The 23,865-nt window shown below is 39.1% G+C and overlaps 1 protein-coding gene across 5 annotated transcripts in view; it reads right to left on the bottom strand.

Annotated features, from left to right (window-relative positions):
- Window positions 1–527: 527 nt before the first annotated feature.
- Window positions 528–23,865, bottom strand: part of LOC127933432 (kinesin-like protein KIF26A) — a 91,016-nt gene continuing 67,678 nt past the window's right edge. For 3 of the 5 annotated variants that reach the window (XM_052530438.1, XM_052530440.1, XM_052530441.1), the window contains 11 exons: window positions 23,252–23,461; window positions 22,016–22,109; window positions 19,768–20,030; window positions 17,276–17,459; window positions 11,236–11,395; window positions 10,493–10,655; window positions 3,614–6,923; window positions 3,010–3,200; window positions 1,844–1,864; window positions 1,407–1,557; window positions 528–1,322 (listed from right to left, as the gene is read on the bottom strand). In XM_052530438.1, coding sequence (XP_052386398.1) covers window positions 1,144–1,322; window positions 1,407–1,557; window positions 1,844–1,864; window positions 3,010–3,200; window positions 3,614–6,923; window positions 10,493–10,655; window positions 11,236–11,395; window positions 17,276–17,459; window positions 19,768–20,030; window positions 22,016–22,109; window positions 23,252–23,461 — 4,926 coding nt within the window. In that variant the 3' untranslated portion in view covers window positions 528–1,143. The remainder of the gene's footprint in view (window positions 1,323–1,406; window positions 1,558–1,843; window positions 1,865–3,009; window positions 3,201–3,613; window positions 6,924–10,492; window positions 10,656–11,235; window positions 11,396–17,275; window positions 17,460–19,767; window positions 20,031–22,015; window positions 22,110–23,251; window positions 23,462–23,865) is intronic. The other 2 variants (XM_052530439.1, XM_052530442.1) reach the window with 1 other exon arrangement.

Genomic DNA, 23,865 nt, shown 5'->3' with positions numbered 1-23,865 from the left:
TATGGAAAAGAGTCCTGTACCCCACAAATGTCACCTCACCCCTCTTCAATCACACCCACAGCTCTTTTAATAATGCAGCATACACTCTGTGCCCACAGAGAAAGGATGAGCTATGTTAAACTGGTGAATGACCTTCGCCAAAACATCTATGTAAAGTTAACAAGAACAAGAGGGCAATCTGCATTTTAATAGATCACACCTCTCTAGCAACACGCATCCATCGTGAGCATAACAATGACACTGATTTGCATGTATTGATGCGATCAAAACCAATAACAATACTTGAGATTTTACATTCTTGGGCATTTTTCTGTTGTTCATTCAAACGTTTAACGTACATTCAACATGGTTGAGAAAACATAGTACCAATTAGAAAATAAACTATATGATTCTCTGGATATGCATCCATTTCAGTCCGGTTTAGAAAAGTCAAGGTTTTGTACTTTGCTGAGTGATGCTGTGGTCCTTAAAAAGACAGATACTTGATTTGAAAAGTAGGGGGAAAAAAACTCAGACAGAAACCTACAAATGCTCAAAAAGATTTAATACCAATATGCTGACAAAGGTGATAGTTCAGGAGGCAAAGGCAAAGCATGGAAAGACAGCTTTATTGCTCTCCTTTTGCACCCAGAATGATATTTCACACACTGATTATATAAATACACTTTGCAATGCAATACAATAACAAAAAATATGGTTTGGCTTGGGTATGCTGTTCAAAGCACTAGCACCAGTAGAAAAAATAATGATTGACAACAAATGTACAAAACAGTCATATGAAAAAAGGCACTTTGTGGTGTGGTATAATAACTCTTCGGTAAGTGAGAATGATTCTTCTCTTTCCTTGTGTAAGGAAATGCGTCTAACGCATAAAAGCTTGTTGGATTTCCAATTGAGTAAGTCTATTCCATGTTTATTGTGAGGCACTGCATATAACCAGAACAGTTTTCTCTTCTCCTCAAGATAAGTTTGTACTTCATGCAGAATTCAGCGTTCCATCCTTTTATAAAGATCATCCATTGATCCATTTGTGTTTCCTCAAAATCACCAGACCGGCCGCTACATTTCATTGTCTTTCCTATTCAGACATCCTTTTCTTCCTTTATCTCTTTGTCAGTGTCCATCGATCACCAAATTCTGTTCTTAAACCTCCACCTCTCGCGGTCCTTCCTGCATGTCAGATGATACTCGGATGTCAAAGCAGGTCACCATCATGACGCGGGACTTGCATAGGTTGACGTAGTATTCCAGTTCAGCCGTAGCCTGCTCCAATGTTTCCAAGTACTCTTGCGACTCCTGATCCAAATCCTGATCCACCTCAACTGCAAAACAAAAAGAAATGGACTGAAAGTATTTAGCATTAAATCTCATCTTTGTCTACAAGAAGCAATAATAATAACACTTACACTCTCCAATCCACTTGCTGGGATCCATCATTAATCTAGACTTTGTGTCCTCCAGCTCTTCTTTCAGAGTCTTATGCTTTGCTCTGAGATCTGTGATTTGCTGCTGCCGTTTCTCAAGGACCTTCAAATGAATGTTAAAATACATCAGGCCCTGTGGACAGAAGATGGACATAATGGTTAAAATGACAGTTCCATTTTACAGATACATTTGGGGCTTGACTAGATTGACTAAAAGAAAATACTGTGGTACAGAGCTGGTTCAATAAAATTTCTCCAATATTTCCCTGACTGTGAAATTTTCTGCACAAAGGAAGCATGGGTTACAGAATTATAATAATACAATGATATTTTTCAGGCATTTTAATGGAATAATTATTGCGTTACAGTCTGATTCATTTATACAGTCAAGCTACATCCATGCCAGTTAATCAACATACCTTCTCAACATCCTGAACTGACTGTTGGAGCAAAGAGGAAAATAATGTCAGAAGCTATACTAAGATGTGAGGATATACAACATACATGCACTTCTATTATCCAATAATATTATAATACCCCATGCCTGGAGAGACACACTTTGCACTAATGCTATGGAAGGCACATGCTTCAAGGTAAATCTTGTCCATTGCAATGCCAATTGGTCTCAAAAACAATGACAGACTAACTGAAGATTATCTCCTTATATTTATGCGAGAACAGATAGAAAAGATAACATTATTTTAACTGCATCATTTTACTCCTGCAGTGTAACACCCTTTCTTGCTTGCTTGCTTCTGCCAAAACCAACTATTTCCAGATAGTTAACTGGTTTCCAGCACTCCAGTGTTTCAAATGTTAACTGTTTTTTTCCAAAGAACCAACCATTTTTCCCCTCCCCTTTTACTAGCAGGTTAAGGCCCTAAGCTGTACATTATCTTAATACTTTTTAAAAAGAAGCAAAGGACCAAAACCTTCATTCAGTGTCTAGAGTTGGAATATGATACGTATTCCATATTTCTGAACTAATAATATATCTCTTTACATACAAAAATCTAATTCATCTTAGATCAAAGCAAATCTTTGGGAAGCTAGTTATGGACAAAATTGTTCTCTGACATCTCAGTTGTGCACTGTGCAAATATAGTTATAAACAGTTTTTAACTATGTATTATTCATCATATATTGCAACTTTTCTATGTCAGATGCATAACCATCTAAAAAAATTACATTCCCATGAGAAAGGACTATGGGGTCATTTACATGACAACACTTTCAGATAGAAACTTTTTATGGCAGAGTACATGGTACTGTTGTTGCTGCTCAAGAGTTTTCTAACACTTCTTCAGCAAAGTGTGATTTACTTCACCATTTTTAAAACCAACAACAGAGCCGTATCATATGCAACATATAACCGTCACTTCTTTGCCCGTTTTCGCGAATATGTGTAAACACAAAACATTTTGAAAACGTTGTCATGTATAAGTGAATTTTTTTTTAAAAATGCAAGGGAAAAACTTTTCAATTTTTGACTACATCGTTGTTGTGTAAACTTGGCCTAAGGTTAAAATTTATGTACTGAACTGTATCTTATTTTCCAAACAATACCCAGACAACCCATATTAACCTCTTCTATCTTTTCTTGTCTTCGTCGTTGAAGCCTTTCCACATCATCGATTTCATACACTTTGATCTCAAAAGGCTCTTTCAGTGGCCCCGACATAGGGGGAAGGTCCACCCACTGGCCTGTTGTCCCAGACTTCCCCAAAGAGGAGGTGTCTGGTAAGGGAGCTGGGATGAGACGACGCCTCTGGAGGCCTGGTCCACAGAGAGACAAAGAAAATATGTGAGATAGAAAAGTTAATAGGACATTGACAAATGGCTAAACCAAGTTAGATAAATAAAAGAAAAGATGGATGGTTAAAGAAATAGCGAGCAAGCAATAATATATTGAAGAATATAATTATTTTGTATGTGTATGTGGACGTAGACTGGATGGAGATTCATATCAAAACCCCTTGACTAAATTGCATGCGATGTGCAGATGCATAGTATTAGCATTGTATGTGCTAAAGAGAGAGAGAGAGAGAGAGAGAGAGAGAGAAGCTGTGTTCCATCTGGTCTTCAGTGTCAACATGACCCATCCTTAAGGGCCAAATCTGCAAAATTTTAATAGCAATATGACTATGAAAAACTTCTAGTCTTCATAGACAACAAGAGATGCTACTCACCATTTGACCTCTTCTTGGGTGCTTTGGAGTTCCTTGTGTGACCAGAGGAGGACATCCCACTCTCACTCATGGATTCATGGGCTGAAGAAGCACTACCAGTAGCTTCACTGTCACGGATCATGCTTTCATATCCACTGCTTCCTCCACTGTGGTAGAAGAGTGCAGTTCGTCCCATGGCAGGAGGCAACTCCCCACTTAGGACACTACTGTTATCACTTCCATGCCCACTACTGTAGCGCTGAGGTCTTCTGGGGGCTGTGATCTTACTATATGGTGATGGAAGAATGGGGATTGGGGTATGCTTGTCATCATTAAGGTTCACTCCACTGTCATTGCCACTGTCTGAATCACCTGAGATCCTTGTATGTTTTCCAGAAGGATTGGCCAAGGCCAACTCACTAACGCGACTGTTTGCTGCCCGTATTGCTTGCTTGGTACCCATTATTGTTCCTCTGGTGGGTTTACCATTGCCCCCTACTGTTGCTCGAGGTAATGCCGTCTTTCCTGAAGGTGGAAGGTTGGCATTCCTTGTTGCTGGTGCCACAAGAGACTTAGTGGATGAGCTCAGGGCTTTGGAGTTGCTAGCAGATAATGTACAAGCTTTGTTTGCATTAACAGGTAATTGTCTTGTGTTAAGGCTGCTTTTAACAATCCCACACTTTACAGTGGCTACTGGGGTTATACAAGAAGGTTGAGAGGTAGCAATTGGAGAAGAGGTGGCAACAGCAGATCCAAACCTATCGACAGACTTGCTTGATTTGCTGTTGAGACTAGCACCACTGTTTTCACGACTAAGAGCAGGTTTCGACCCCAAAGATGACAAACTGTCACATCTTTCTAGAGATATCTGGCTCCCATAAAGCTGTCCTGTATCACCTCTAGTTCCTCTGGCTTTTATACTAGAGGTTGCTTTTATCAAACTATGCTCTGACTTTAAGTTAGATATTCTTAAACTATTTGAATCACCCCTAGAGCGAAGGTCAATATCATCCTCTAAACCTGTAGCCCTTGGTGCAAAAGACTTTCCAGCCTCATAAGCACACTTTAAGGCACTTGAGGGAAACAGGATTTGATTCTTTTGATCCAAACTAGATTTGCGTACTGGAGGAGGAGGTGGAGATACATTGCCAGGTTTTGACATACTCTCCTCATGCTTGCTTGATTTTCCACTTTTTCCTGAAGAGGAAATCTTTAAACTTCCTGTCAAAGAACCAATATCTTGAGCAAGCTTAACATTAATGGACGTATGTATGACTGGAACTGTCCCAAGTGTTGTTGCACCTCGTCTGAGCTGTGGCATCTTGCTCGGGGACTCCAATTTCTTTTTGTTGCTGGATTTTTCACATCCATCTACCACCCTTTGGGATTGGTTTGACCCTAGTGTTTTGGGCATTTGAGGTACACTGTTGCTGCTTGTGACTGTTTTTCTTGCAGGAATTCCACTCATTCCATTTTTAGCCAGTCTGCATGAAGAACCTGAATTAGAAGTTATAGACAACTCCAATGAGCCGTCTATTCGGCAGTCTTGCCTTGGTGTCTCACGTCTCCAGTTGCTACTGGAGCTGCTTGCACTAATACTGCTACTCTGGGCTGTGGGTGAGGTAGGTTTTAATTTCCTGGAAAGACTACACTGGACAATTTGAGAATCTTGAAAAGAATGAGGATCATATAAATGAATGGTATTTGCCTTTGCCAGTTTTGGCAAACTTTTGGCAGACAGTTTTGGGGCCTCTGGAGAGGATGGGCACTTGCTAAGAGAGAGTTTGCCTGATATAACACTGTCGTTGTCTAAATCTGAAAAGCTACAGCCACTATCATTCATTGAGTTCTTAAGTTCCTTTTGAGGGTTGCTTTTGAACATCCTAAGAGAATCAAGGTAGAAACTGCTATCTGGGACAGTATGAGTACCTTGAGGGAGAAAGACATCTACTGTTTTGTCATCTTCATTCTCCAGATTACAGACACTTACTTCACTAAGCCATGAAGTGATAGAAGAACCCTGGCTACCAAGTGAAGTACATGCTTTCTCATGTAATGGTGTCACCATTTTAATGTTTGCCTCTGAGGTACCAACACTGCATGTATAGGCATCAAATTCATCATTTATACTACTAATTATGCTTACTGGTCGTGATCCTGAGGCAAGGGCCTGTAGTGAGCAATCACTATCGAAACTCACAATACTGGAGGGTCTTCCATTGTCCACAATGTTGCCAATTGATAACTCTTCCACAAGCGTGAACACAAGCTCGTCCTCACCATTTAGCTCCACTGGCTGTTTAAAGGTTACAGTTGTCCTCAATATGTCCTTCTCCATGCACCTTTCCCTTAGACTTGACCTCATTTCCCCAGAAGTTCTGGGATTAAGGTGATGGACTTTTAGCGGTGAGTTCTCATTTGAATCATCTCTTTTTTGATGACTCATCCCAACTGGCGGTATCCTCATGGCAGACTTTTCTTCATTTTCACTACTGACCCTGACATAGTCTTCTTGTTGTGGTGGTGGGGGAGCAGGCTTGGGAATCTTTTTACTGTAAAAACACTTTTCCCTAAATACAGGTTCCAAGTTTTGGGATAGTATTGTTTTACTTTGTTTGCCTGGAGTGCATAAGAGTTTTCCATTGTCTGACATTTGGACCTTTTCACCATCTGCACTTGTCCTACATAAACTTTCATATTTGTCTCTGAGTTCTTCATCTGATGTGGCACTTTGCAACTTGGAATGTTCTAATTTGGATTTGTGTTTTGGACTGCTAGGCAGTTTACTGGCTACAGAAATTGAGTTTTTGGAACTGCTGTCCTGTGTTGATAAGAATGCTTTGATAGGAGTTTTGGGAGAAACTGAAATGCAACCAGAGCCTTCTTTCAACTTGGTTGCATCATGGTCCATTTTAGGGCTTGCAGAATTTCCTCCAGATTCTCCAACAAAGTCTTTAGGTTCCTCACTACCATCAATACATTCTAATCGCTCTTGAAGCTCAGCAAAGGTGTTACATTTGAAATGATCATGGTCAACTGGCCCTTCTTTCCCTCGTTGCTTACGGTTAAGAGAGGGGATAATGGGAACAAAGGTTGGGGGTCCTTCGTTGTCGCTGAGCTCTCGATCAGAGATGGCAGCACCACCAGGGCCAACATAAATTACAGTGTCACATGATTGCTCACTACTTGAAGAATAGTCAGGATCACTGAGGAATGATGGTAGATCTGGGTCAAGGGCCACAGTGCGAGGATGGAATGGCCGCAAATGTGGTGGTCGGCGGATCCTTCCCTCATCACAGGAACTCTCCCCTCCAGAGGAACTAGAGGCATACTTGACAAAAACAATGCCAAAATATCATTTACAAATACTTTGTAAGTCTGGTGTGGTATTAGTTTTAATATATACTAAAGTATGAACACATTTAATGTCTAATTAGGTCATGCATTGACTGAATTCTGAAGGCAAGTGTTAAGGCCCTGGTATACTTCAAATGAAGTTTGTTTTCATTCTTTGTTTGGGGGCAAATAGAAGTTCAAAAAGGCTGAGCGATGGTATACTGATTCCGAATGTTCCAACACCCCTGCGCTGCTGGAGGTGGGGTGTAGATTAATGTAAACATGTGTTGGGATTCTCACGTGTATCCTCTAAACACAACAATGATGAAATGGAGAAGTGTAGGCAATCTAGGTGTGTGAAGGGCCCCAATGCTCAAAATATTATAGACAAAAGAAAAATGATTAGCAGCAGTTCAGTTCAGGTCAACACTGTAAAACCCGACAAGTTAACTTAACTCAAACCGTTTGAGTAAACAGATTGCCTTGATTTAAACCCTGTAAGTTTTAAAACTTTGCATTCAAGTAATTAAGTGATTAACTAAGTGCTGATTGAGAATTAGTGATGAACAGCTGCTGTTAACAAACAGAATCACTGAAGAAAAGAGAAACACAAGAACTACTACAACTGACTTCGGACACAGCCTTAGATGAAATCAACTGAAATAAAATACATGAAATCTCTCAAGATCTGATTAAACAACCCCACAAACAGCATCAGCAGCTCCACTTATTAATAACCAGACTGACTTTATTTCTGTCAGACGTCTACAGAAGATCTTATTGAGAATGAACTAAGGTTTAGATGTTGATTTATTGTTTCATTTGAAGTAACCATGTTAGAGATCAGTGTTTGCTTTAGTTGGGCTCTTGACCCTTGACTTCTGTCTTAGTCTTTTCTCTGGCTGTTATAACCATGTGTTTCTAAAACACATTTGTTGTAACTCAAAAGGCCAGAAGAAATGCCATCAGGTGTTAACCTGTATCTAGGTGTAGGTTGTTATATTTCATATTGGTGATCATCAATTATTGAACTGCTAGGAGTCTAATCTCTGATGAAATATGTGTTGTGTAATTTGATCGATTATAGTAAAAGTGATTCTAAGAGCCAGTGCTTCTGCAATAATCAGTTAATACAAAGACTTCCCAACCAGTTTAGACTTCTATGGTGTCAGTTAGTCACACACAGACATCAATAATCAGAATATGAACCTCAACAATGGTGACCATAAAATAAAAAAAAAAATGCTGCAGAGCATGCTGGGAGCCATGGATGAGTTTTTTACTACAATAGTACCCAGCATGCATTGCAGCATGTTTTTTTGTCACCATTGTAGAGGTTCATATTCTGATTATTGATGTCTGTGTTTGACCAGTAACTCGCATAGAAAACAAATGTATGTGTACAAAATGTTTAGAAAGTCATTTTTATATTAACTGATTATCACAGAATCACTGGCTCTTAGTGTCATTTTTATTAGGTCCACTTCTATTAATTACACATTTGTTTCATCAGAGACTAGACTCCGTACAGATCAATATTTGTGAATAATAATAAACAATTATCATCACCTATATAAACTATAACAATCTGCACCTAGATACAGGTTAACACCTGATGGCATTTCTTCTGGGCTTTTGAGATATAATAAATGTGTTTTAGAAACACATGGTTATAACAGCCAGAGAAAAGACTAAGACAGAAATCAAGGGTCAAGAGCCCAACTAAAGCAAACACTGATCTCTAACATGGTTACTTCAAATGAAACAATAAATCAACATCTAAACCTTAGTTCATTCTCAATAAGATCTTCTGTAGACGTCTGACAGAAATAAAGTCAGTCTGGTTATTAATAAGTGGAGCTGGTGATGCTGTTTGTGGGGTTGTTTAATCAGATCTTGAGAGATTTCATGTATTTTATTTCAGTTGATTTCATCTAAGTCTGTGTCTGAAGTCAGTTGTAGTAGTTCTTGTGTTTCTCTTTTCTTCAGTGATTCTGTTTGTTAACAGCAGCTGTTCATCACTAATTCACAATTATCACTCAGTTAATCACTTAATTACTTAATTGCAATATATATCTTCTTTCAGTGAACTCAACTGAATTAAGTTCAGAGTACTCGTAACTGTTAGTTTTTTTCAACTTAAATGGTTTAAGGCAATCAGTTTCCTCAAATGGTTTGAGTTAACATAACTTGTCAGGTTTGAGTGAAGCTGTGTCTGAAGTCAGCTGTTGTTCCTTTCTCTCTTTTCTTCAGTAATTATGTTTGTTAACAGCAGGTGTTCATCACTAAAGCTCAATTAATCACTTAATCACTTAATTCCAATGTATATCTTCTTTCAGTGAACTCAACTGAATTAAGTTCAGAGTACTCATAACTGTTAGTTTTTTCAACTTAAATGTTTTAAGGCAATCGGTTTCCTCAAACGGTTTGAGTTAACATAACTTAAGGATATCTGTTTACTCAAACCGTTTGAGTTTAGTTTACTTGTCAGGTATTACAGTCAAGGCAATCTGTTTACTCAAACGGTTTGAGTTAAGTTAACTTGTCGGGTTTTACAGTGAAGTATCATGTTTGAACTGTCGAACTAACGAAACAAACTCAAAATGAACTTCGTTTCGGCCTGATTTTGTTTGAAATAACAAGGCCTCTATATATCAAGGCCTTTATACAATACCAAGACAACACTATGAATATAACTGGTTTTCAAAACCATTTATCTGATGCAGCACTACCCAAGGGCAATACATCAAGTACATTTTTTGGTAACTCCCTCTATTAAGCCCATATTTATGATACATTATGAGGGTATTCTTAATGCATTATAAAAGACCTTATATAACATAATAAAAGATCTGCACAGTATCTAACAACATTATGAGTGTTATTTGAGCATTCACTGTGAGGCTAATATTATTTTTAATGTCAGTGAATAATTTAAACTGAAAAAAAAAAATTCAATGTTTATATGTTAGGTTGCATTTTATTTTGATGGTCCCCCTAGTCTATGGACTATAAGCAACTTTGCAACTACATTTTTAGATTAGATTAGATTCAACTTTATTGTCACTGCACATGTAGGTACAAGGCAACAAATTGCCTTGTAATATAATGTAATGTAATGTTATCTAATGTAATGTAATGTAATCTAATCTAATCTAATCTAATCCATTGGACTACTGTGTTATAAATAATCATATAACCACATATAAGTCAATATTATGATACATTAACACTGTCTTATGAATTTTCATAAGATGATAAAACATATTATTAAGGATTTATTTTAAATGATGCATTATGTATTCATTACAATGCCTTAAGAATATCCATATAATTTATTATAAATATGGGCTTCATAGAACGTGTTACCAATTTTTCCTATGTCAATAAAAGTTATGTCAATTACAATCTTACTGTAACTGTTGATTTTAATTAAGTTTTTTTTTTTTTTTTCAACTATAACTATTGAACATTTATCAAAATATTAAAATCAGTATTGATCCTCAAAGTACACCATGCAATTATCATAAAAATTCCTAAATTATAGTCAGTTAAAAAAGTCACCTTTGATTTCTTTTTCCTCATACAATGGATTCGGGAGGCCATCTGAATGGTGGTAAGCGATTCTGCATAATTGGCAGGGGAGTCAGAGATGTGGGCAATCATGGTTGTCCTACAGTTGATGTTGCCCAAAGAATCTTGCAGTAACATTGTGAGCTTGCTATCCCTGGAAAAACATTTTTTTTTATTGTTATAGCATAAACACAGGTTGATAGATTGTCAGCAGAAAGTCAGCTGTTTACACAAGTACTGTACAAGTAACTGTTCTCTAAAAGTGCAGAAACATCGAAAGGTTCACTATACATTCCTGCTATGATATTAATCACAAAAAGCTACAAATATGTCTATATTGCATTTCTATAAAATATGCAAATGTTTTAGAAAGGTGAGAAATAAGGCATTGTGTGACCTGACAAGACCCACTTAAAAAAAAAAAAAAAAAGAGTTGCATGATCTATGAGGCCAGCAAAATACAAATAAACAGCAGTGCATTAGTCAAACAATAAACATGTTTGACACGATATCTTTGTTTATGCGCTCAAATGCTTCAGGATAACATCTTCAGTGGAAACTCATAAGACTTCAGGAATATATTCAGAATTATCATATAATTCTATTTATGCTAGCTATGCTGTTTGAATAGAAATTTGTATACCAAATACTTTAGAACAGTATCTACACATTTATAGCAACATGACTCATTTTGATTTCTTATTGTCTTGTGGCAAAGATTTACATTTTCTTACCTGTATGGAACATGTTTAGCTCCATTGGCCAAAGCCAGTATCACATTTCCTAATGCAGCCAGAGACAGACACAGACCTCCTCCTGCGTCCCTGCTCTTACAAAGCACCTTCTCACAGCTTCCTAAGTCAATCAGATGTAATCTGCTTCTACCACCAGACACTGATAGAGGGGAAAGAAGAGAAAATGAGATGTGATCCCTGGGGTCCTACACCACAACCAGTGCAAACAGACTGTCCTTTCACAAATTTCAGTTAAATTGGCACCAGCTCAGCTTTGATTTGGCAATTCACATTTATTAACATTCATATTTTGTGCTTGTTAATAATAACAGAATCATGGAAACACAATAGCGTTTATGAATATTTTGATATATAAAACTGAATTACATAGTCTTATGGTTGCAGACAAAGCATACTTGACCAAACAAAATAAATGATTCTAAATAATAAAGCACATATTGTAATAAAAAGCACTTAAGAGGGTAATATTTCATCAGTATATTAGATAAAAATTAACTGTCAACCCCACTCATTACGGGTATCACTGAAAATCAAGCGTAAATGCTGATTTATACTTCTGTGTCAGAGCTACGCCATAGGCTAGGCGTCAGTCTTCATTTATATTTCTGTGTCGTTTTCCGTGTTGATGTGCAGTACACATGTACACAGTACACAGTGTTCCCGGGGATGTTCCTGGTATAACCTGCAGTTCCAGACGGCGGCAAATAAATATCAAATCATTATTTAAAACTTCAAGAGGAGAAAACAACGGAACAGGAGAAGATGGCATTCTTTCTCCACAAGGACTTGTATGATGGCATATCTACATTATTTGTCGCGGACAACTACTGATGTATAATGCTATGTAATATAATAAGTGGTAAGACTATCGTTTTAGAATTGACGCGCTGTTAGATTTTTGGAGAGGTGCACATCAAGCTATGGTGTAAGGGAGTGCGGATGACGCAGAAGTATATATCAGCCTTAAGCGTTAGTTCTGGCAGGTCACGTTAGTCAAGCTCGCATCAGCTGATCCCCATCTACCTATGGGAATACAACACATATATAAGGTTCCTCAGTATTATCAGCATTTTTCGCATTGCTCAAAGGCTAATTCCCTCCTCCATCCCCAACTCCTCCTCTGTCAGTCAGGATTCAGCCCTCTGATTCCCCTTTGAATAAGACTGATTCCCCTTTGAATAAGAGCCATCTTAATGTGTATATTAAATTATTGAACTTTAATGATATCTGCAATTAATTTATGTTGGTTCTGTTCTGTTTACTCTGGGGGGTTATCGCTGCTCTCCCTGCTCTTATCCATGCTAGGGTGCATGGATTTGCAGGAAGTTCTTGCCCAGAACATAACCACACAGCCAATCCAAATTATATGCTTATTGTGAGTCATCTTTGATGATAGTGGTCCTGACAGAAGTTGGAGACACTGCCAGTGCAGTTCCAGAGACTGTCTTGCTATTGGGAGATGAGAGGGACTGGATTTCTTACTATTGGGAAAAGTGTAACGGTCAACTTGGATCACGTGATCACATTATAGCTTTGACATCACTGAATTTCAGTAGGAGTTGTGCAACACTCAATCTCCATTTACAGATAAAATAGGAATGAATGAGAAGTGCCATAAGATGAAACCCACCTGAAGCAAAAAGTCAGTGACTTCTATAATAAAACAACATTTTATTCTGTGTAAACTAAAAATAGTTAAATCCAAAAATATTGTTTAATGTAAAACATGTTGAATATTGGCTAATATGCTGTCAATTCATTAAATGATAATCTGTATCCTCATAAAAAGCTGTTTATTCAGTGTAGTGAAGAATATACTCCATTTACATACATTAAAACAAAACTACCTCTGGTCTCCTTCCCTGTGTCCTGGTCTCCTTCCCTGTGTCCTGCCAAAGCAGAAGTGTTAGCATTAGCCATTATCCTTTTTTGGCTAAAGGTTGCAGGCTTGCCTTCCAGTGGCTTTGGGGGTCCCCCCTCAGGGAACTCGAGCTGTTTTCAGAAAACTTTAGAAATGTGTGAACATGTTCTGAAGCATGCTCGGGGTGTGTGTTCACAGTGTGTGTGTGTGTGTGTTCACTGCTCTGTGTGTGTGCACTTTGGATTGGTTAAATGCAGAGAACAAATTCTGAGTATGGGTCACTATACTTACATGAATGTCATGTCACTTTCACTTTCACTTCCACTTTCATGTGTGAAATCATTTCAATGGAGAAGCCAGAAATGTGAGCACGGTGACATGAGAATCCAGGAAGCTTAAAAGTGCACCCGGCACAGCGCGTGCTAGCATGTTGTGGTGTATGTATGTGTGTTTCACAATCATTCAGTCAGCCGGTATATCGATGTTAGTAAAACAGTGATAATGTCAAAGTGTAAAAACGGACAGCATTATAGATTGTGTATTTCTCCCTGCCACTGTAATTTTACGGGTGGGGATAAAGACAATCTTTGTATCATCTGTTTTGGGAGCGGAGCATGCACGTTCATCTCTCAAGGGAGCTTGGGATCGCAAGTGGATTTAGTGGAGGGATCCATTATGTGATGGAGAAAGGGACTAGCCGCCACAGTTCCTTGCATAGGAGCTTGTGAAGGTTGTCACTTGTGCTGTAGCCAAGTTGAAAATGGATTGGCCAGTCGAGAAGCAGGACATTTGACAAAATAATAAATTTGGTGTGATCCTGTTATGATTCTGCCTTCATGTCCTGACTTTCCTCTAGTCTTGAGGTAGGATCATGACAGACCCGTGTTTTGTGTACAAGCACTTGGCCTTGTCTTTGGGCCATGTGCTTGTGTTGTCTCGTTCCCTTGCCCCACCCTTCTTGTTATCCTAGTTGTCGTGATTGCCTTACCTGTGCCACCTGTCGTGTCTTGATTAGTTCTCCTATTTATTTCCCCTAGTGTGCTCAGAATGAACCGACCAACCAAGAACTCAGCAGACAGGAAGTCCTCCAATCTACAACATCAATTGGAGTTCCGCCGGCAGTGCTGGATGTCTTCCCCCACCGACAAGAAGAGGGTCGCCCTCCCATACTCGTCTGAGGGTGAGTGCGTTCTTCAAAACTATGCCCGGCTGTGGGAGAGTTTCTCCCAGGAGGAGCTGCAGAGGTCCCCACCATCTACACAGCTGCCAGTGATCCCAGAGGGTCATCTCCTGGCCGTTACAACACTGGGGGAACAGGCAGATCCCTCCCCGAATCCTGAGGTGCCTCCCACACCCATCAGTCTCCCCAAGAAGCGAGGGAGACGGTTCTCGTGGGAGTCTGCTTCGGAGGCCTCAGCGACAGAGTCAGCCCTGCCAGAGACCGAACTTCCTCAACCTGTCTCAGACCCAGCTGTGACCTCTGCACCGCGACCTAGGAGGAAGAGGAAGAAGGGGTCTTCCGATCCTGCGTCTCTGTCTCCTCCTGAGTCGGCCATGCCGCCCGAGCCAGCAGCGGTGAGCGCTGGCGTGCCCGAGCCAGCAGCGGTGAGCGTTGGCGTCCCCGAGCCAGCAGCGGTGAGCGCTGGCGTCCCCGAGCCAGCAGCAGTGACCCTTGACCCCGAACCGGCGACTAAGAGAACTGTATCCAAGTCCGCAGTCGTGAGGGTGGAGAGAGCTGCGGCTGACTCTGCAGCAGAAGCATTGTTACAGTCTGTCTCGGCTCATAAGGAGATGCCTGTTGTTATTGCTGTCTGATTATTTGTCTCGTCTTATTCAGATCCTTGAAGTCCCTACCAGTCCTGTCTTGTCCCCAGACCCTGTCCCCAGAGATCCCGAGCCAGCCGCAGTTAGCGCGGTTCCAGACCCAGTTTCTGTCTCCACTGATGGTTGTCGAGTGTCCTGTTGATGTTGCCCCGTGTCCAGAAGATGTTGCCCCGTGTCCGGAAGATGTTGCCCTGTGTCCAGTAGATGTTGCCGTGTGTCCAGTAGATGTTGTCCAGTGCCCTGTGATTTCTCCTGTCATGTCCCCTGATGTTGTCATTTGTCCTGAGACCACTCCCCACCCTAGACCACCCAGACCTGCCCGGACCCCTCCTGCCCGGACTCCTCCTAAGACTCCTGCCCCACCCTCCCACCCTTGTTATCCTAGTTGTCGTGATTGCCTTACCTGTGCCACCTGTCGTGTCTTGATTAGTTCTCCTATTTATTTCCCCTAGTGTGCTCTGTCTTTTGTCGGTTCATTGTTCCTCATTGTGATTGTTTCCACATTGTGAGATGTGTTTCTACATGTCCCTGTGAAATATTGTTACTCGGTGTTGCTCTTGGAAGAAGACGTTGTGAGACCTGTTATTGTTTATTTGTAGTAGTGTTCTAGTGTTTAGAGTCATTGTTTTCCCCCTCATGGGTTTTGTTTTCCCCCTTTTTTTGTTAATAAATCCTGTGTTTAGTACATCCTGTCTGCACTTGAGTTCCTCCTTTACCCTCCACACAACAGATCCTGCGGGTTAGATCACAACCTCCATGCCGGAGCCTTCTGTTTTTCTCGAACTCCACACTGAGGTGTCGAGGTAATAGAATAATACCTATTCAGATTATATTTCATTATATGACTAATTATATAATCCCTCTAATAAAAAGTGAAGTGAGTGAAGTGATATCTGGCCAAGTATGGTGACCCATATTTGAAATTTGACCCATCCAAGTGCACACGTACAGTAGTGAACACACACCCAGAGCAGTGGGCATCCATGTGCTGCAGCACCTGGGGAGCAGTTGGGGGTTCGGTGCTTTGCTCAAGGGTCTCACCTCAGTCGTGGTATTGAGGGTGGAAGAGAGCAATGGTTATTCATTCTCACCCACCAACCATTCCTGCCGGACCAGAGACTCTAACCTTTGGGTTACAAGTATGACTGACTAACCATTGGGGCACAACTGCCCCACAGGTTCAGACTATTCTTATATTGTGGGGCTGAATTAACAGGGATAATGGACAAAGCAGAGGGTGGAGCAGCTGCTTCCCACCAAGCTCGTCAGAACAACGTCAGCCTTGGTGGTGTAAGCATATAAAGAGGAAGGTGCAGCATGCCTAAATGGATAACAAGAACAGAACAGACTGGGCATATGCTTACGTAACTCTAGGTTCACACACTCTGTCTGTGATGCGTATTTTTTTCAGAGCCAATATTAATCAATCAGAGCGTTCATACTGCTGAAAATATGCGAAAGATGTGAACAGAAAAGGTTAGAAATAGAAAGGTGTGAAAATATTTACTATCTACAGTACTTTCGCATTACAATAATGCACTCTCGCTGCTGCTTTTGCACCACATACACATACTGTATATGCACTACGTGTAAACCTGGCACAACAAATATATTTCAACACCTGAGGCACCGCTACAATAGGAAAAAGAAAAAAAACATCCCTGGACACAGGATTTATTTATTTATTTATTGTCATATGTCTAGACATTTTGTCACACCTTTACTTAGTGATTATTTTGACTTATGTCTGTTTTAGAGACATGTTATGATTTTTTTGATAAAGCTCTAATTGTTTTTCTCTTGGAAATATGTTTCAAATTCATGCTGAATGCATTTATGACTGTAAAACATGTCTGTGTGATTCAAAATCATTATTAAAATCGAAATAGCAAAACTGATCAAAGAAATCGCGATAGTTTTTTGTCCATATCGCACAGCCCTAATTTAAATGTATTGACCTAAGCAAATTTGCACCATGATGGCACAGTGACATGTACCTCTATACTATGATTAGAGCTGTTAGCTGCTCATGAATTCTTACTATCTGTTAAAATTCCCATTAAAGTTTAATGAAGTGGTCAAAGCAGACATGATTGATTTCCATCCTACCATGCTGGAGCGAGAGGCAAATTGAAGGGATTCTGCTAACTCTCTGATTTGGCCTGTAATATCACAGCAATTAGATTAATAAGCATAAGATGAATTTTTCCTTTTACTGAGAAAATTAGGAGGAGGAGAAGGATTTAGACTAGACTTAGTATAATCGATTCAGCACACACAGAGCCTTCAACAATACAGCAGTTTAATTTCACACAGAGCAAACACAAGACTTACTTCCACCCTTGCCACTCTTATCCATGCGGTACTGGTAGATGTGTAAGGTGAACAGCATGTGGGAGTTGCGGCGGTCTTCCTCATCTGAATCTGGCCGGTTTGTGCTACGTGCTGTAATGGCGGCATCAAGAAAAAGGGCGGCCTTCTCTGCAGTGGGAGCCCTTAATTCGCTCTGGTTCTGGAGCTACAACAGGGAGAGGATTTTTAGGTGGGTGGGTTGTTTGTGTGTAAGAGTGGGATTTATTCTGGCTTATATTGACAAGTGAAACAAAACATGGATGCGTGTGTGAAAATTTTAGTTTTGGTCATTTTGGTAATCATGAGAATTTTTCTGTAAAATACTGTCATTTATTTATTTATTTTTAGAAATAAAAACTATGAACTATCATATAATTTAAAAATAAATATTATAGTCATACTCATAGATGTCTATGAGTATAACATAGATGTTATTCAAGTCAAAAATATTATTTAATATGACTTAAAACATAAACCATGTAGGCTTATGCCCAGTTGGTGGTAACGCAGAATATCAAGATAACTGAGCCTCTTTACACAGTTCTAGAGAATTAAATCAAATCTTTGGGGCAATAAGGGAAAGAAATAGAGGGGGCAGGATTACTGATGAGAGTGAGTGGTGGAAAAAGTGGGCAAGAGGGCAGAATATATGCTACTGCAGAAAGCCTGATGAAACGAAGGGAATTAAACATCCACTGGCCACATTTATTGTCTTCTTCAAGGAAACAAGCAATTAGGCTGAATGTAATGGATCAGTTCCCTGAATGTTTTTCATTGATATTCCTGATATGCTTACTGACTTAATCAGTTTGTATTCTTCAAAAAGCAGCCATCAAAAGAACAATAGTGGCCACTTTCCTATTGTTTGCCAACCTCCTGTGGCTAGCGAGACACTCTAAAACTAAAGTAAGTAGAGAATGCTGGGAAGTAGTAATGTGCGTAAACCCAATCCCCAGATTTGAAGTTCACAGACCTCTAGCCAGTCTTTGATGTGCTGCTTCATATGGATCCCCCCAAAAAACAACATCTGATGCCAACACCTGGCAGTGCTTTCAACTACCCTCTACCTACCCCCAAACTCTACCTATCCCCTCCTGATATTTACCCCCTTCCAGTAGAACATAAGGGGGAGGGGGAAACATCATAGGAGCTCACCCATAGGGATCCTGATGGTGCACTGAGTAAAAAGAACCACCACAACATCTGGCCTTTAATTTGAGATTGAGTGATTAAGTTCATCTAAAAGTATTCTGTGTAAACACTACTTAACTGATAACAAGTATGATACAATGATCAACAGAGGCATGACCTAAGCATTTCATGAAGTCGTGGCTTAGTGGTAAGAGAGTTTGACTCCTAACCCTAAGGCCATGTCCACACTAATACGTTTTCGTTTGAAACGTATATTTTTCTCTCCCTTTTGGCCTTCCGTCCACACTGAGACGGCGTTAGTGTGGACTGTGAAAACAGAGGCTTTCTGAGTCTCGGGCCGGCAATACCATGACTAAGGTGCCCTTGAGCAAGGCACCGAACCACCAACTGCTCCCTAGGCACTGCAGCATAAATGGCTGCCCACTGCTCTGGGTGTGTGTGTGTGTGTTCACTGCTGTGTGTGTGCACTTTGGATGGGATAAATGCAGAGCATGAATTCTGAGAATGGGTCACCATACTTGGCTGAATGTCACGTCACTTTCACTTTCTAGATACTGAGTTTTGAACCCATTCCCCTGCCTCTCTCCAACTCTTTACTATCTTAAAGTAGAAATATATTAAATGTTAATTCAATTGCATATTTGCTTAATATTACCCCAAACTAGCATGTTGAATATATATTGGGTTTTACGTTTTTATATTATATGACATTAAAATATATTTATATTGTACAATTTGCACAAAAGCACAACATTTTGACAAATTAATCTTTTTTTTTCATCAAGGATGTATCATAATTATCTATGTAGACTGAAATATTCTACAAACAAAAATTTACAATATAATTTTTTTTTAAATAATTACAATGATATAAATTCAATCTCTGATTTTTTTAATTTTTTTTTTATCAGTCAGCCTTTAGCAGCAACTGTTCATTTCCCCTTTTAAAGTGTATGCTACTACCATAAACTGTTGCATAAGATGGATGGTGTATCTTCATGATTTCATAGCCCATTTTTATAACATCAAATAACAAAACAAAATCAAATTTACTACAAAATTGAACATACATCAGTGTGATAAATACCTAAAAGGACGGAAAATTATTTGGGAAAAACGTTTAATTTGGTTTATTTGTTTGGCTCATGTCCCATTTGTTTACATGGAGGGGGCAGGGTTTATGACCTATAATCCAGGGGAGTGAACAAAATGTTTTAGCTTTCATTTTCAGGACATATGTTGCACACTTTGTTACTACATGACAAATAAGCTTCATCAGGAAAAACAAGCTAAAGTTGACGTCTAGTTGTGGTCTTACTGACCTGTGTGCCACAGATGGGGTCCTCGCGCAAGTAGACACCAGGCGACTGGCCGTCCTGCAGACTTCCTGTAGGCACATCAGAAAGCAGGTCATGCAGGCTCTCGTCCTTGCCGTAGATTTCCACGGCAGACACCCGTACCGAGAAGCGTGTGCCAGTCTTCTCCTTGCGCTCATCAATGAGCTTAAACAGCCAGGAGATGGCACAGGGTGCAATGCCAAGGCTCTGCATAGAGCTGTCTGAGCCAATCATGGTGTATGTCTTGCCTGATGAAAGAAAGAGAGAAAGCTGTTGATTCTGGCAAGGTGATGATGATGATAAGCACTTGAGGAGAAAGCATTTCAAGTACTGGTATTTCTACAGCTGATTTGATGAGATATGGTTCTTGGATGATATTAAACCACCAATCATAAAACATTATTTGTACTTGGATAGCATCTCTGACTCAGTATTAATTCAGATTTCTTTTTTTTTTTCTTCTTTTTTTTCAGTTTTTACTGTACCCTTTCAAAAGCTGTGGCAAGGGGTGTGGTAAAAGTAGCAGGGAACAAGAGAACGAGCCGGGAGACGAACGCTAAAAAAGTAGGTCAAGCATTTGATTATTACCATGTGTCTCTGATTTCAGTAATTTGTCTGGAAAGAGTTGATATAAAACGCGATAGAACCAGGGTGTGTTTCCCAAAAGTTAGCCAACTATGGTCGCTATTTCCATCGTTACTAGTCTCAGCTTTAGATGTCATGTCCAAGGACCAGAGGCTTAGGGTTTGATGCGTAAGGGATGCAAAATGGGAAACACTTCGGGAGTTTCCATCTGGAAACAAAACGCCAAACACCAAATCCCTCATTGATGAAGGAACCGTCATGTTTAAGACTGTAGCAATGATTGCTTATCAGGATCAAATAAATGCAGGATTTTCAAAAGTATTTGAAGTTCACAGCATAGATTATTGATGATTGATTGCTTTACATGTCTGTCAGACAGTCTATTAGGTGGCCCTTGCCAATGAAAACTGCAATGGAGTCCGGACCTTCTGCTGCAAGACTACATCGATGTCTTTTCAGAATCAATAGTTTCAAAGTTGTTGAAAAGTCTCAACTACAGCACTCGACCTGAGGTTAGAAACATGGTTTCTTAATAATATGTGGACAATAGATCACACACTTGAACATACAATGCTAACATGTAGTATAATTTCATTCCTCCTTTTTAAGTATTTTAAGAGAGTTAACGCGCCATTTGTGAAAAGTGTGCATGTGGGCTCTTGCTCTAGTATCACAGGGGAAACCCAGAGTGATGAAAGGAAACCCACAGAATAATGGAGAAAAGAAATAACAAATCAGTCCCCATGTGCCATATTAATTATTTACTTCAATAATCTGAAATCAGTTTGATCTCAAACTGAATAATTAGCTGAAGTTATAACTCCACCACCGCTTGACGTCATTAATGACAGTTATAACCAACATGGTTCAAATGACAACGTTTATGGAACACAGTCCTGACGCACGTCCTTTACAAATCTTACACCAATTGTGAATATGACAATTGTATTATTTATTATAAAATAATAACTTCCTTTTTTTTCATCACAAAGTAATGACCTTTCTATTCCGTGAAAGTAGATTTTTTAACATTGTGTGGAAGGGTAAAATAATAAATAATTGGATATGTTAAAAAGTAAATAATTCATATGTGGAATGTGTTTATGTTCACAATAAAATTATATCTCATTTACAAGTAAATCCCTACATTATTTCTATTGAAATGTATATTTTTATATGTTACATTACAGAAGTTAAAGAAATGCCATGGTTAAGAGCATCATTTAAACAAAAATAAATAAATAATAAAACAGACAACTAGAGATGAATACTGTAACATATGGATAGTCTGGCTTTAAAAGAGACATACATAATGCTTAAACACTTAGACTGCATGTAGTAAATGATGCAGGAAACCATCACAACATCTAACAAGCATAATTGGCAATAGTGCAGAACTCTGATGCAGTCTAATGTGAGAGTCAATTAGCCAGCTTTTAATTACAATCACTAGCCACTAGTCTCTCTCTCTCTCACACACACACACGCACACAATTAAATGCCCCACTCATGCCCATTCTGAAAAGCAAAAGCACCTTTTTTTGTAATTTTGGTTTTGATATTAGACATCAAAATGTCTTGCAAACTGTGAAACAAGATCAGTGGGTGTCATATTTAATGAACTAAAGAGAATTTTGGGATAACTTACCAACATTGACATGACCAAAGCAGAAAATACACCCATCTGCTCCGTTGACAACTGATTGAATAACTTCAGCCACTGTCCCTGAGCAAACTTCAGCCTGTGCAAAACAATTAAACACTCAAAACATACCTGACATTATAATAAGTTAACACATGCATCATATATACATACACACATAAATAAAAGCAAAATCCATGTAGACATCCAATATCATTTTAAAACATGTACAATATTGTACTATGTTCTGATGGTTTTTAACATTCAGTTGTGCTGTGAAACGTAACCAAACCTTTTTTTGGCACAGTAGAAAGTAGCTAATCTTTTCTTTGATCCGGAGATAATTGATTTATTCACTAGCAAAAAAAAAACTACAAAAAGCTCCAACAAGGCAGATTCTCATCACAGATTTATCAGATATGGGGTGCTTTACACCGGCTGCACTGTACGGCCGTAACACTACAATCTGTTCCACTAGCCCCAGTCCCTGGAGACAATTTGCTGCAATTTCCTTCCATACATCATAACATACACACACATTCTTACACAAAAAAAAAAAAAAAAAACCTCAGTGATTATATCCCAGCAGTCTCACTAAATCAAAAACGTAGTAGATTTGGAGGATTTACAGTTACATGACTTCACTGGGATTGAGAACCGAGACCTCAAAGCCTTCTGCTGGTCATGAGTAAAGGAACTCCTAAACGATAAGCTCCATAGATCAAAACTGTCAAAACTGAAGTATACTTTGGGCTTAAAAAATTTAAAAGACACCACAATGTCCCTGTCTGTCTTTGCTTATGACTATTTTGAAGCAGACGTACAATATCTGGCTTCAGTACTTTAAGATTACAACTTTAAATTGAAATATTCTAAATTGTTCACACTTAATCATCTTCAAGCTCGTGTGTCTCCTAAAGTTCCTCTTCTCTATTTGTGTCCATTTGTTAGCCACTTATCTCAAGATGGATGCCACTGCAGTTTGGAGGACAGATAATGAACTGTGAATAAGCTGCTAGATATGCGTGTCTGGAATTCAAACTATTTTCTATACTTAAAGAAACAGCTGTTGGGCTCATACTTTGAAGAAAGATGGTATCCCAAAACAGGGCTTTTTACATTAAGCTCCTTGCCCTGCAAAGAATGTGTGCTTCTCAAATATCTTCTTGACACTAACAAAATATTTTCATTTCAAAACTCAAAAGCAAAAGGCAACAAAATGATAAGATCTTCACAACTTACTTGAGAGGCATCTTGGGAAAAAACAGCGTCGAAGGCAAACATCTTTGGGACGGGAAGCACTGCTCGTCTATGTACTGAGGTGGGCTGTATGTTGAGAGAGGGATCACAGAGGGTCAGCTGTTTCTTACGAGTGTCCACCTTCAGGAAGGACAAGGACTCCGATGAATCCACAACCCCCAGAGATGGACAGATACGCATCATAACTTTGACCTGGAACAAAAAGAAAACGATGCTATTAAAATATAAGTCGAAGCAGAGAATTCCATTGCCCCTGTAGGTCACATAAAGTGATTGATAAGTCAATGTCAATGAAAAATCCATGATTACCAAAGAAAAAACTACTTTAAACACATGCCAAATTCTTAGTATGTAATCTGTGTATTTATGTTGGTTTCATACAGTTAGGGTTAGGTCAAAAATCGTAAAATTATTTCAATAAAAGCATCTGCCAAATTTACAAATGTAAAATGTGGCATAATCATGAATGAAAAAGTAATTACATATTTTCCTTACACTCTGTGTAACCATGTGAGTGAACAATGTATTAATAATTGATAAATTATTACTAGGACCAGTTTTATTAACCTGCAGTGAATTTTAATTCAGAAATCAAT

Source organism: Carassius gibelio, chromosome A17 (genome assembly GCF_023724105.1).
Source record: "Carassius gibelio isolate Cgi1373 ecotype wild population from Czech Republic chromosome A17, carGib1.2-hapl.c, whole genome shotgun sequence".
In the NCBI taxonomy this organism is placed as follows: domain Eukaryota; kingdom Metazoa; phylum Chordata; class Actinopteri; order Cypriniformes; family Cyprinidae; genus Carassius; species Carassius gibelio.
Note: the sequence above shows the minus strand (reverse complement) of the source record. Positions and strands in the feature narration are given on the sequence as shown.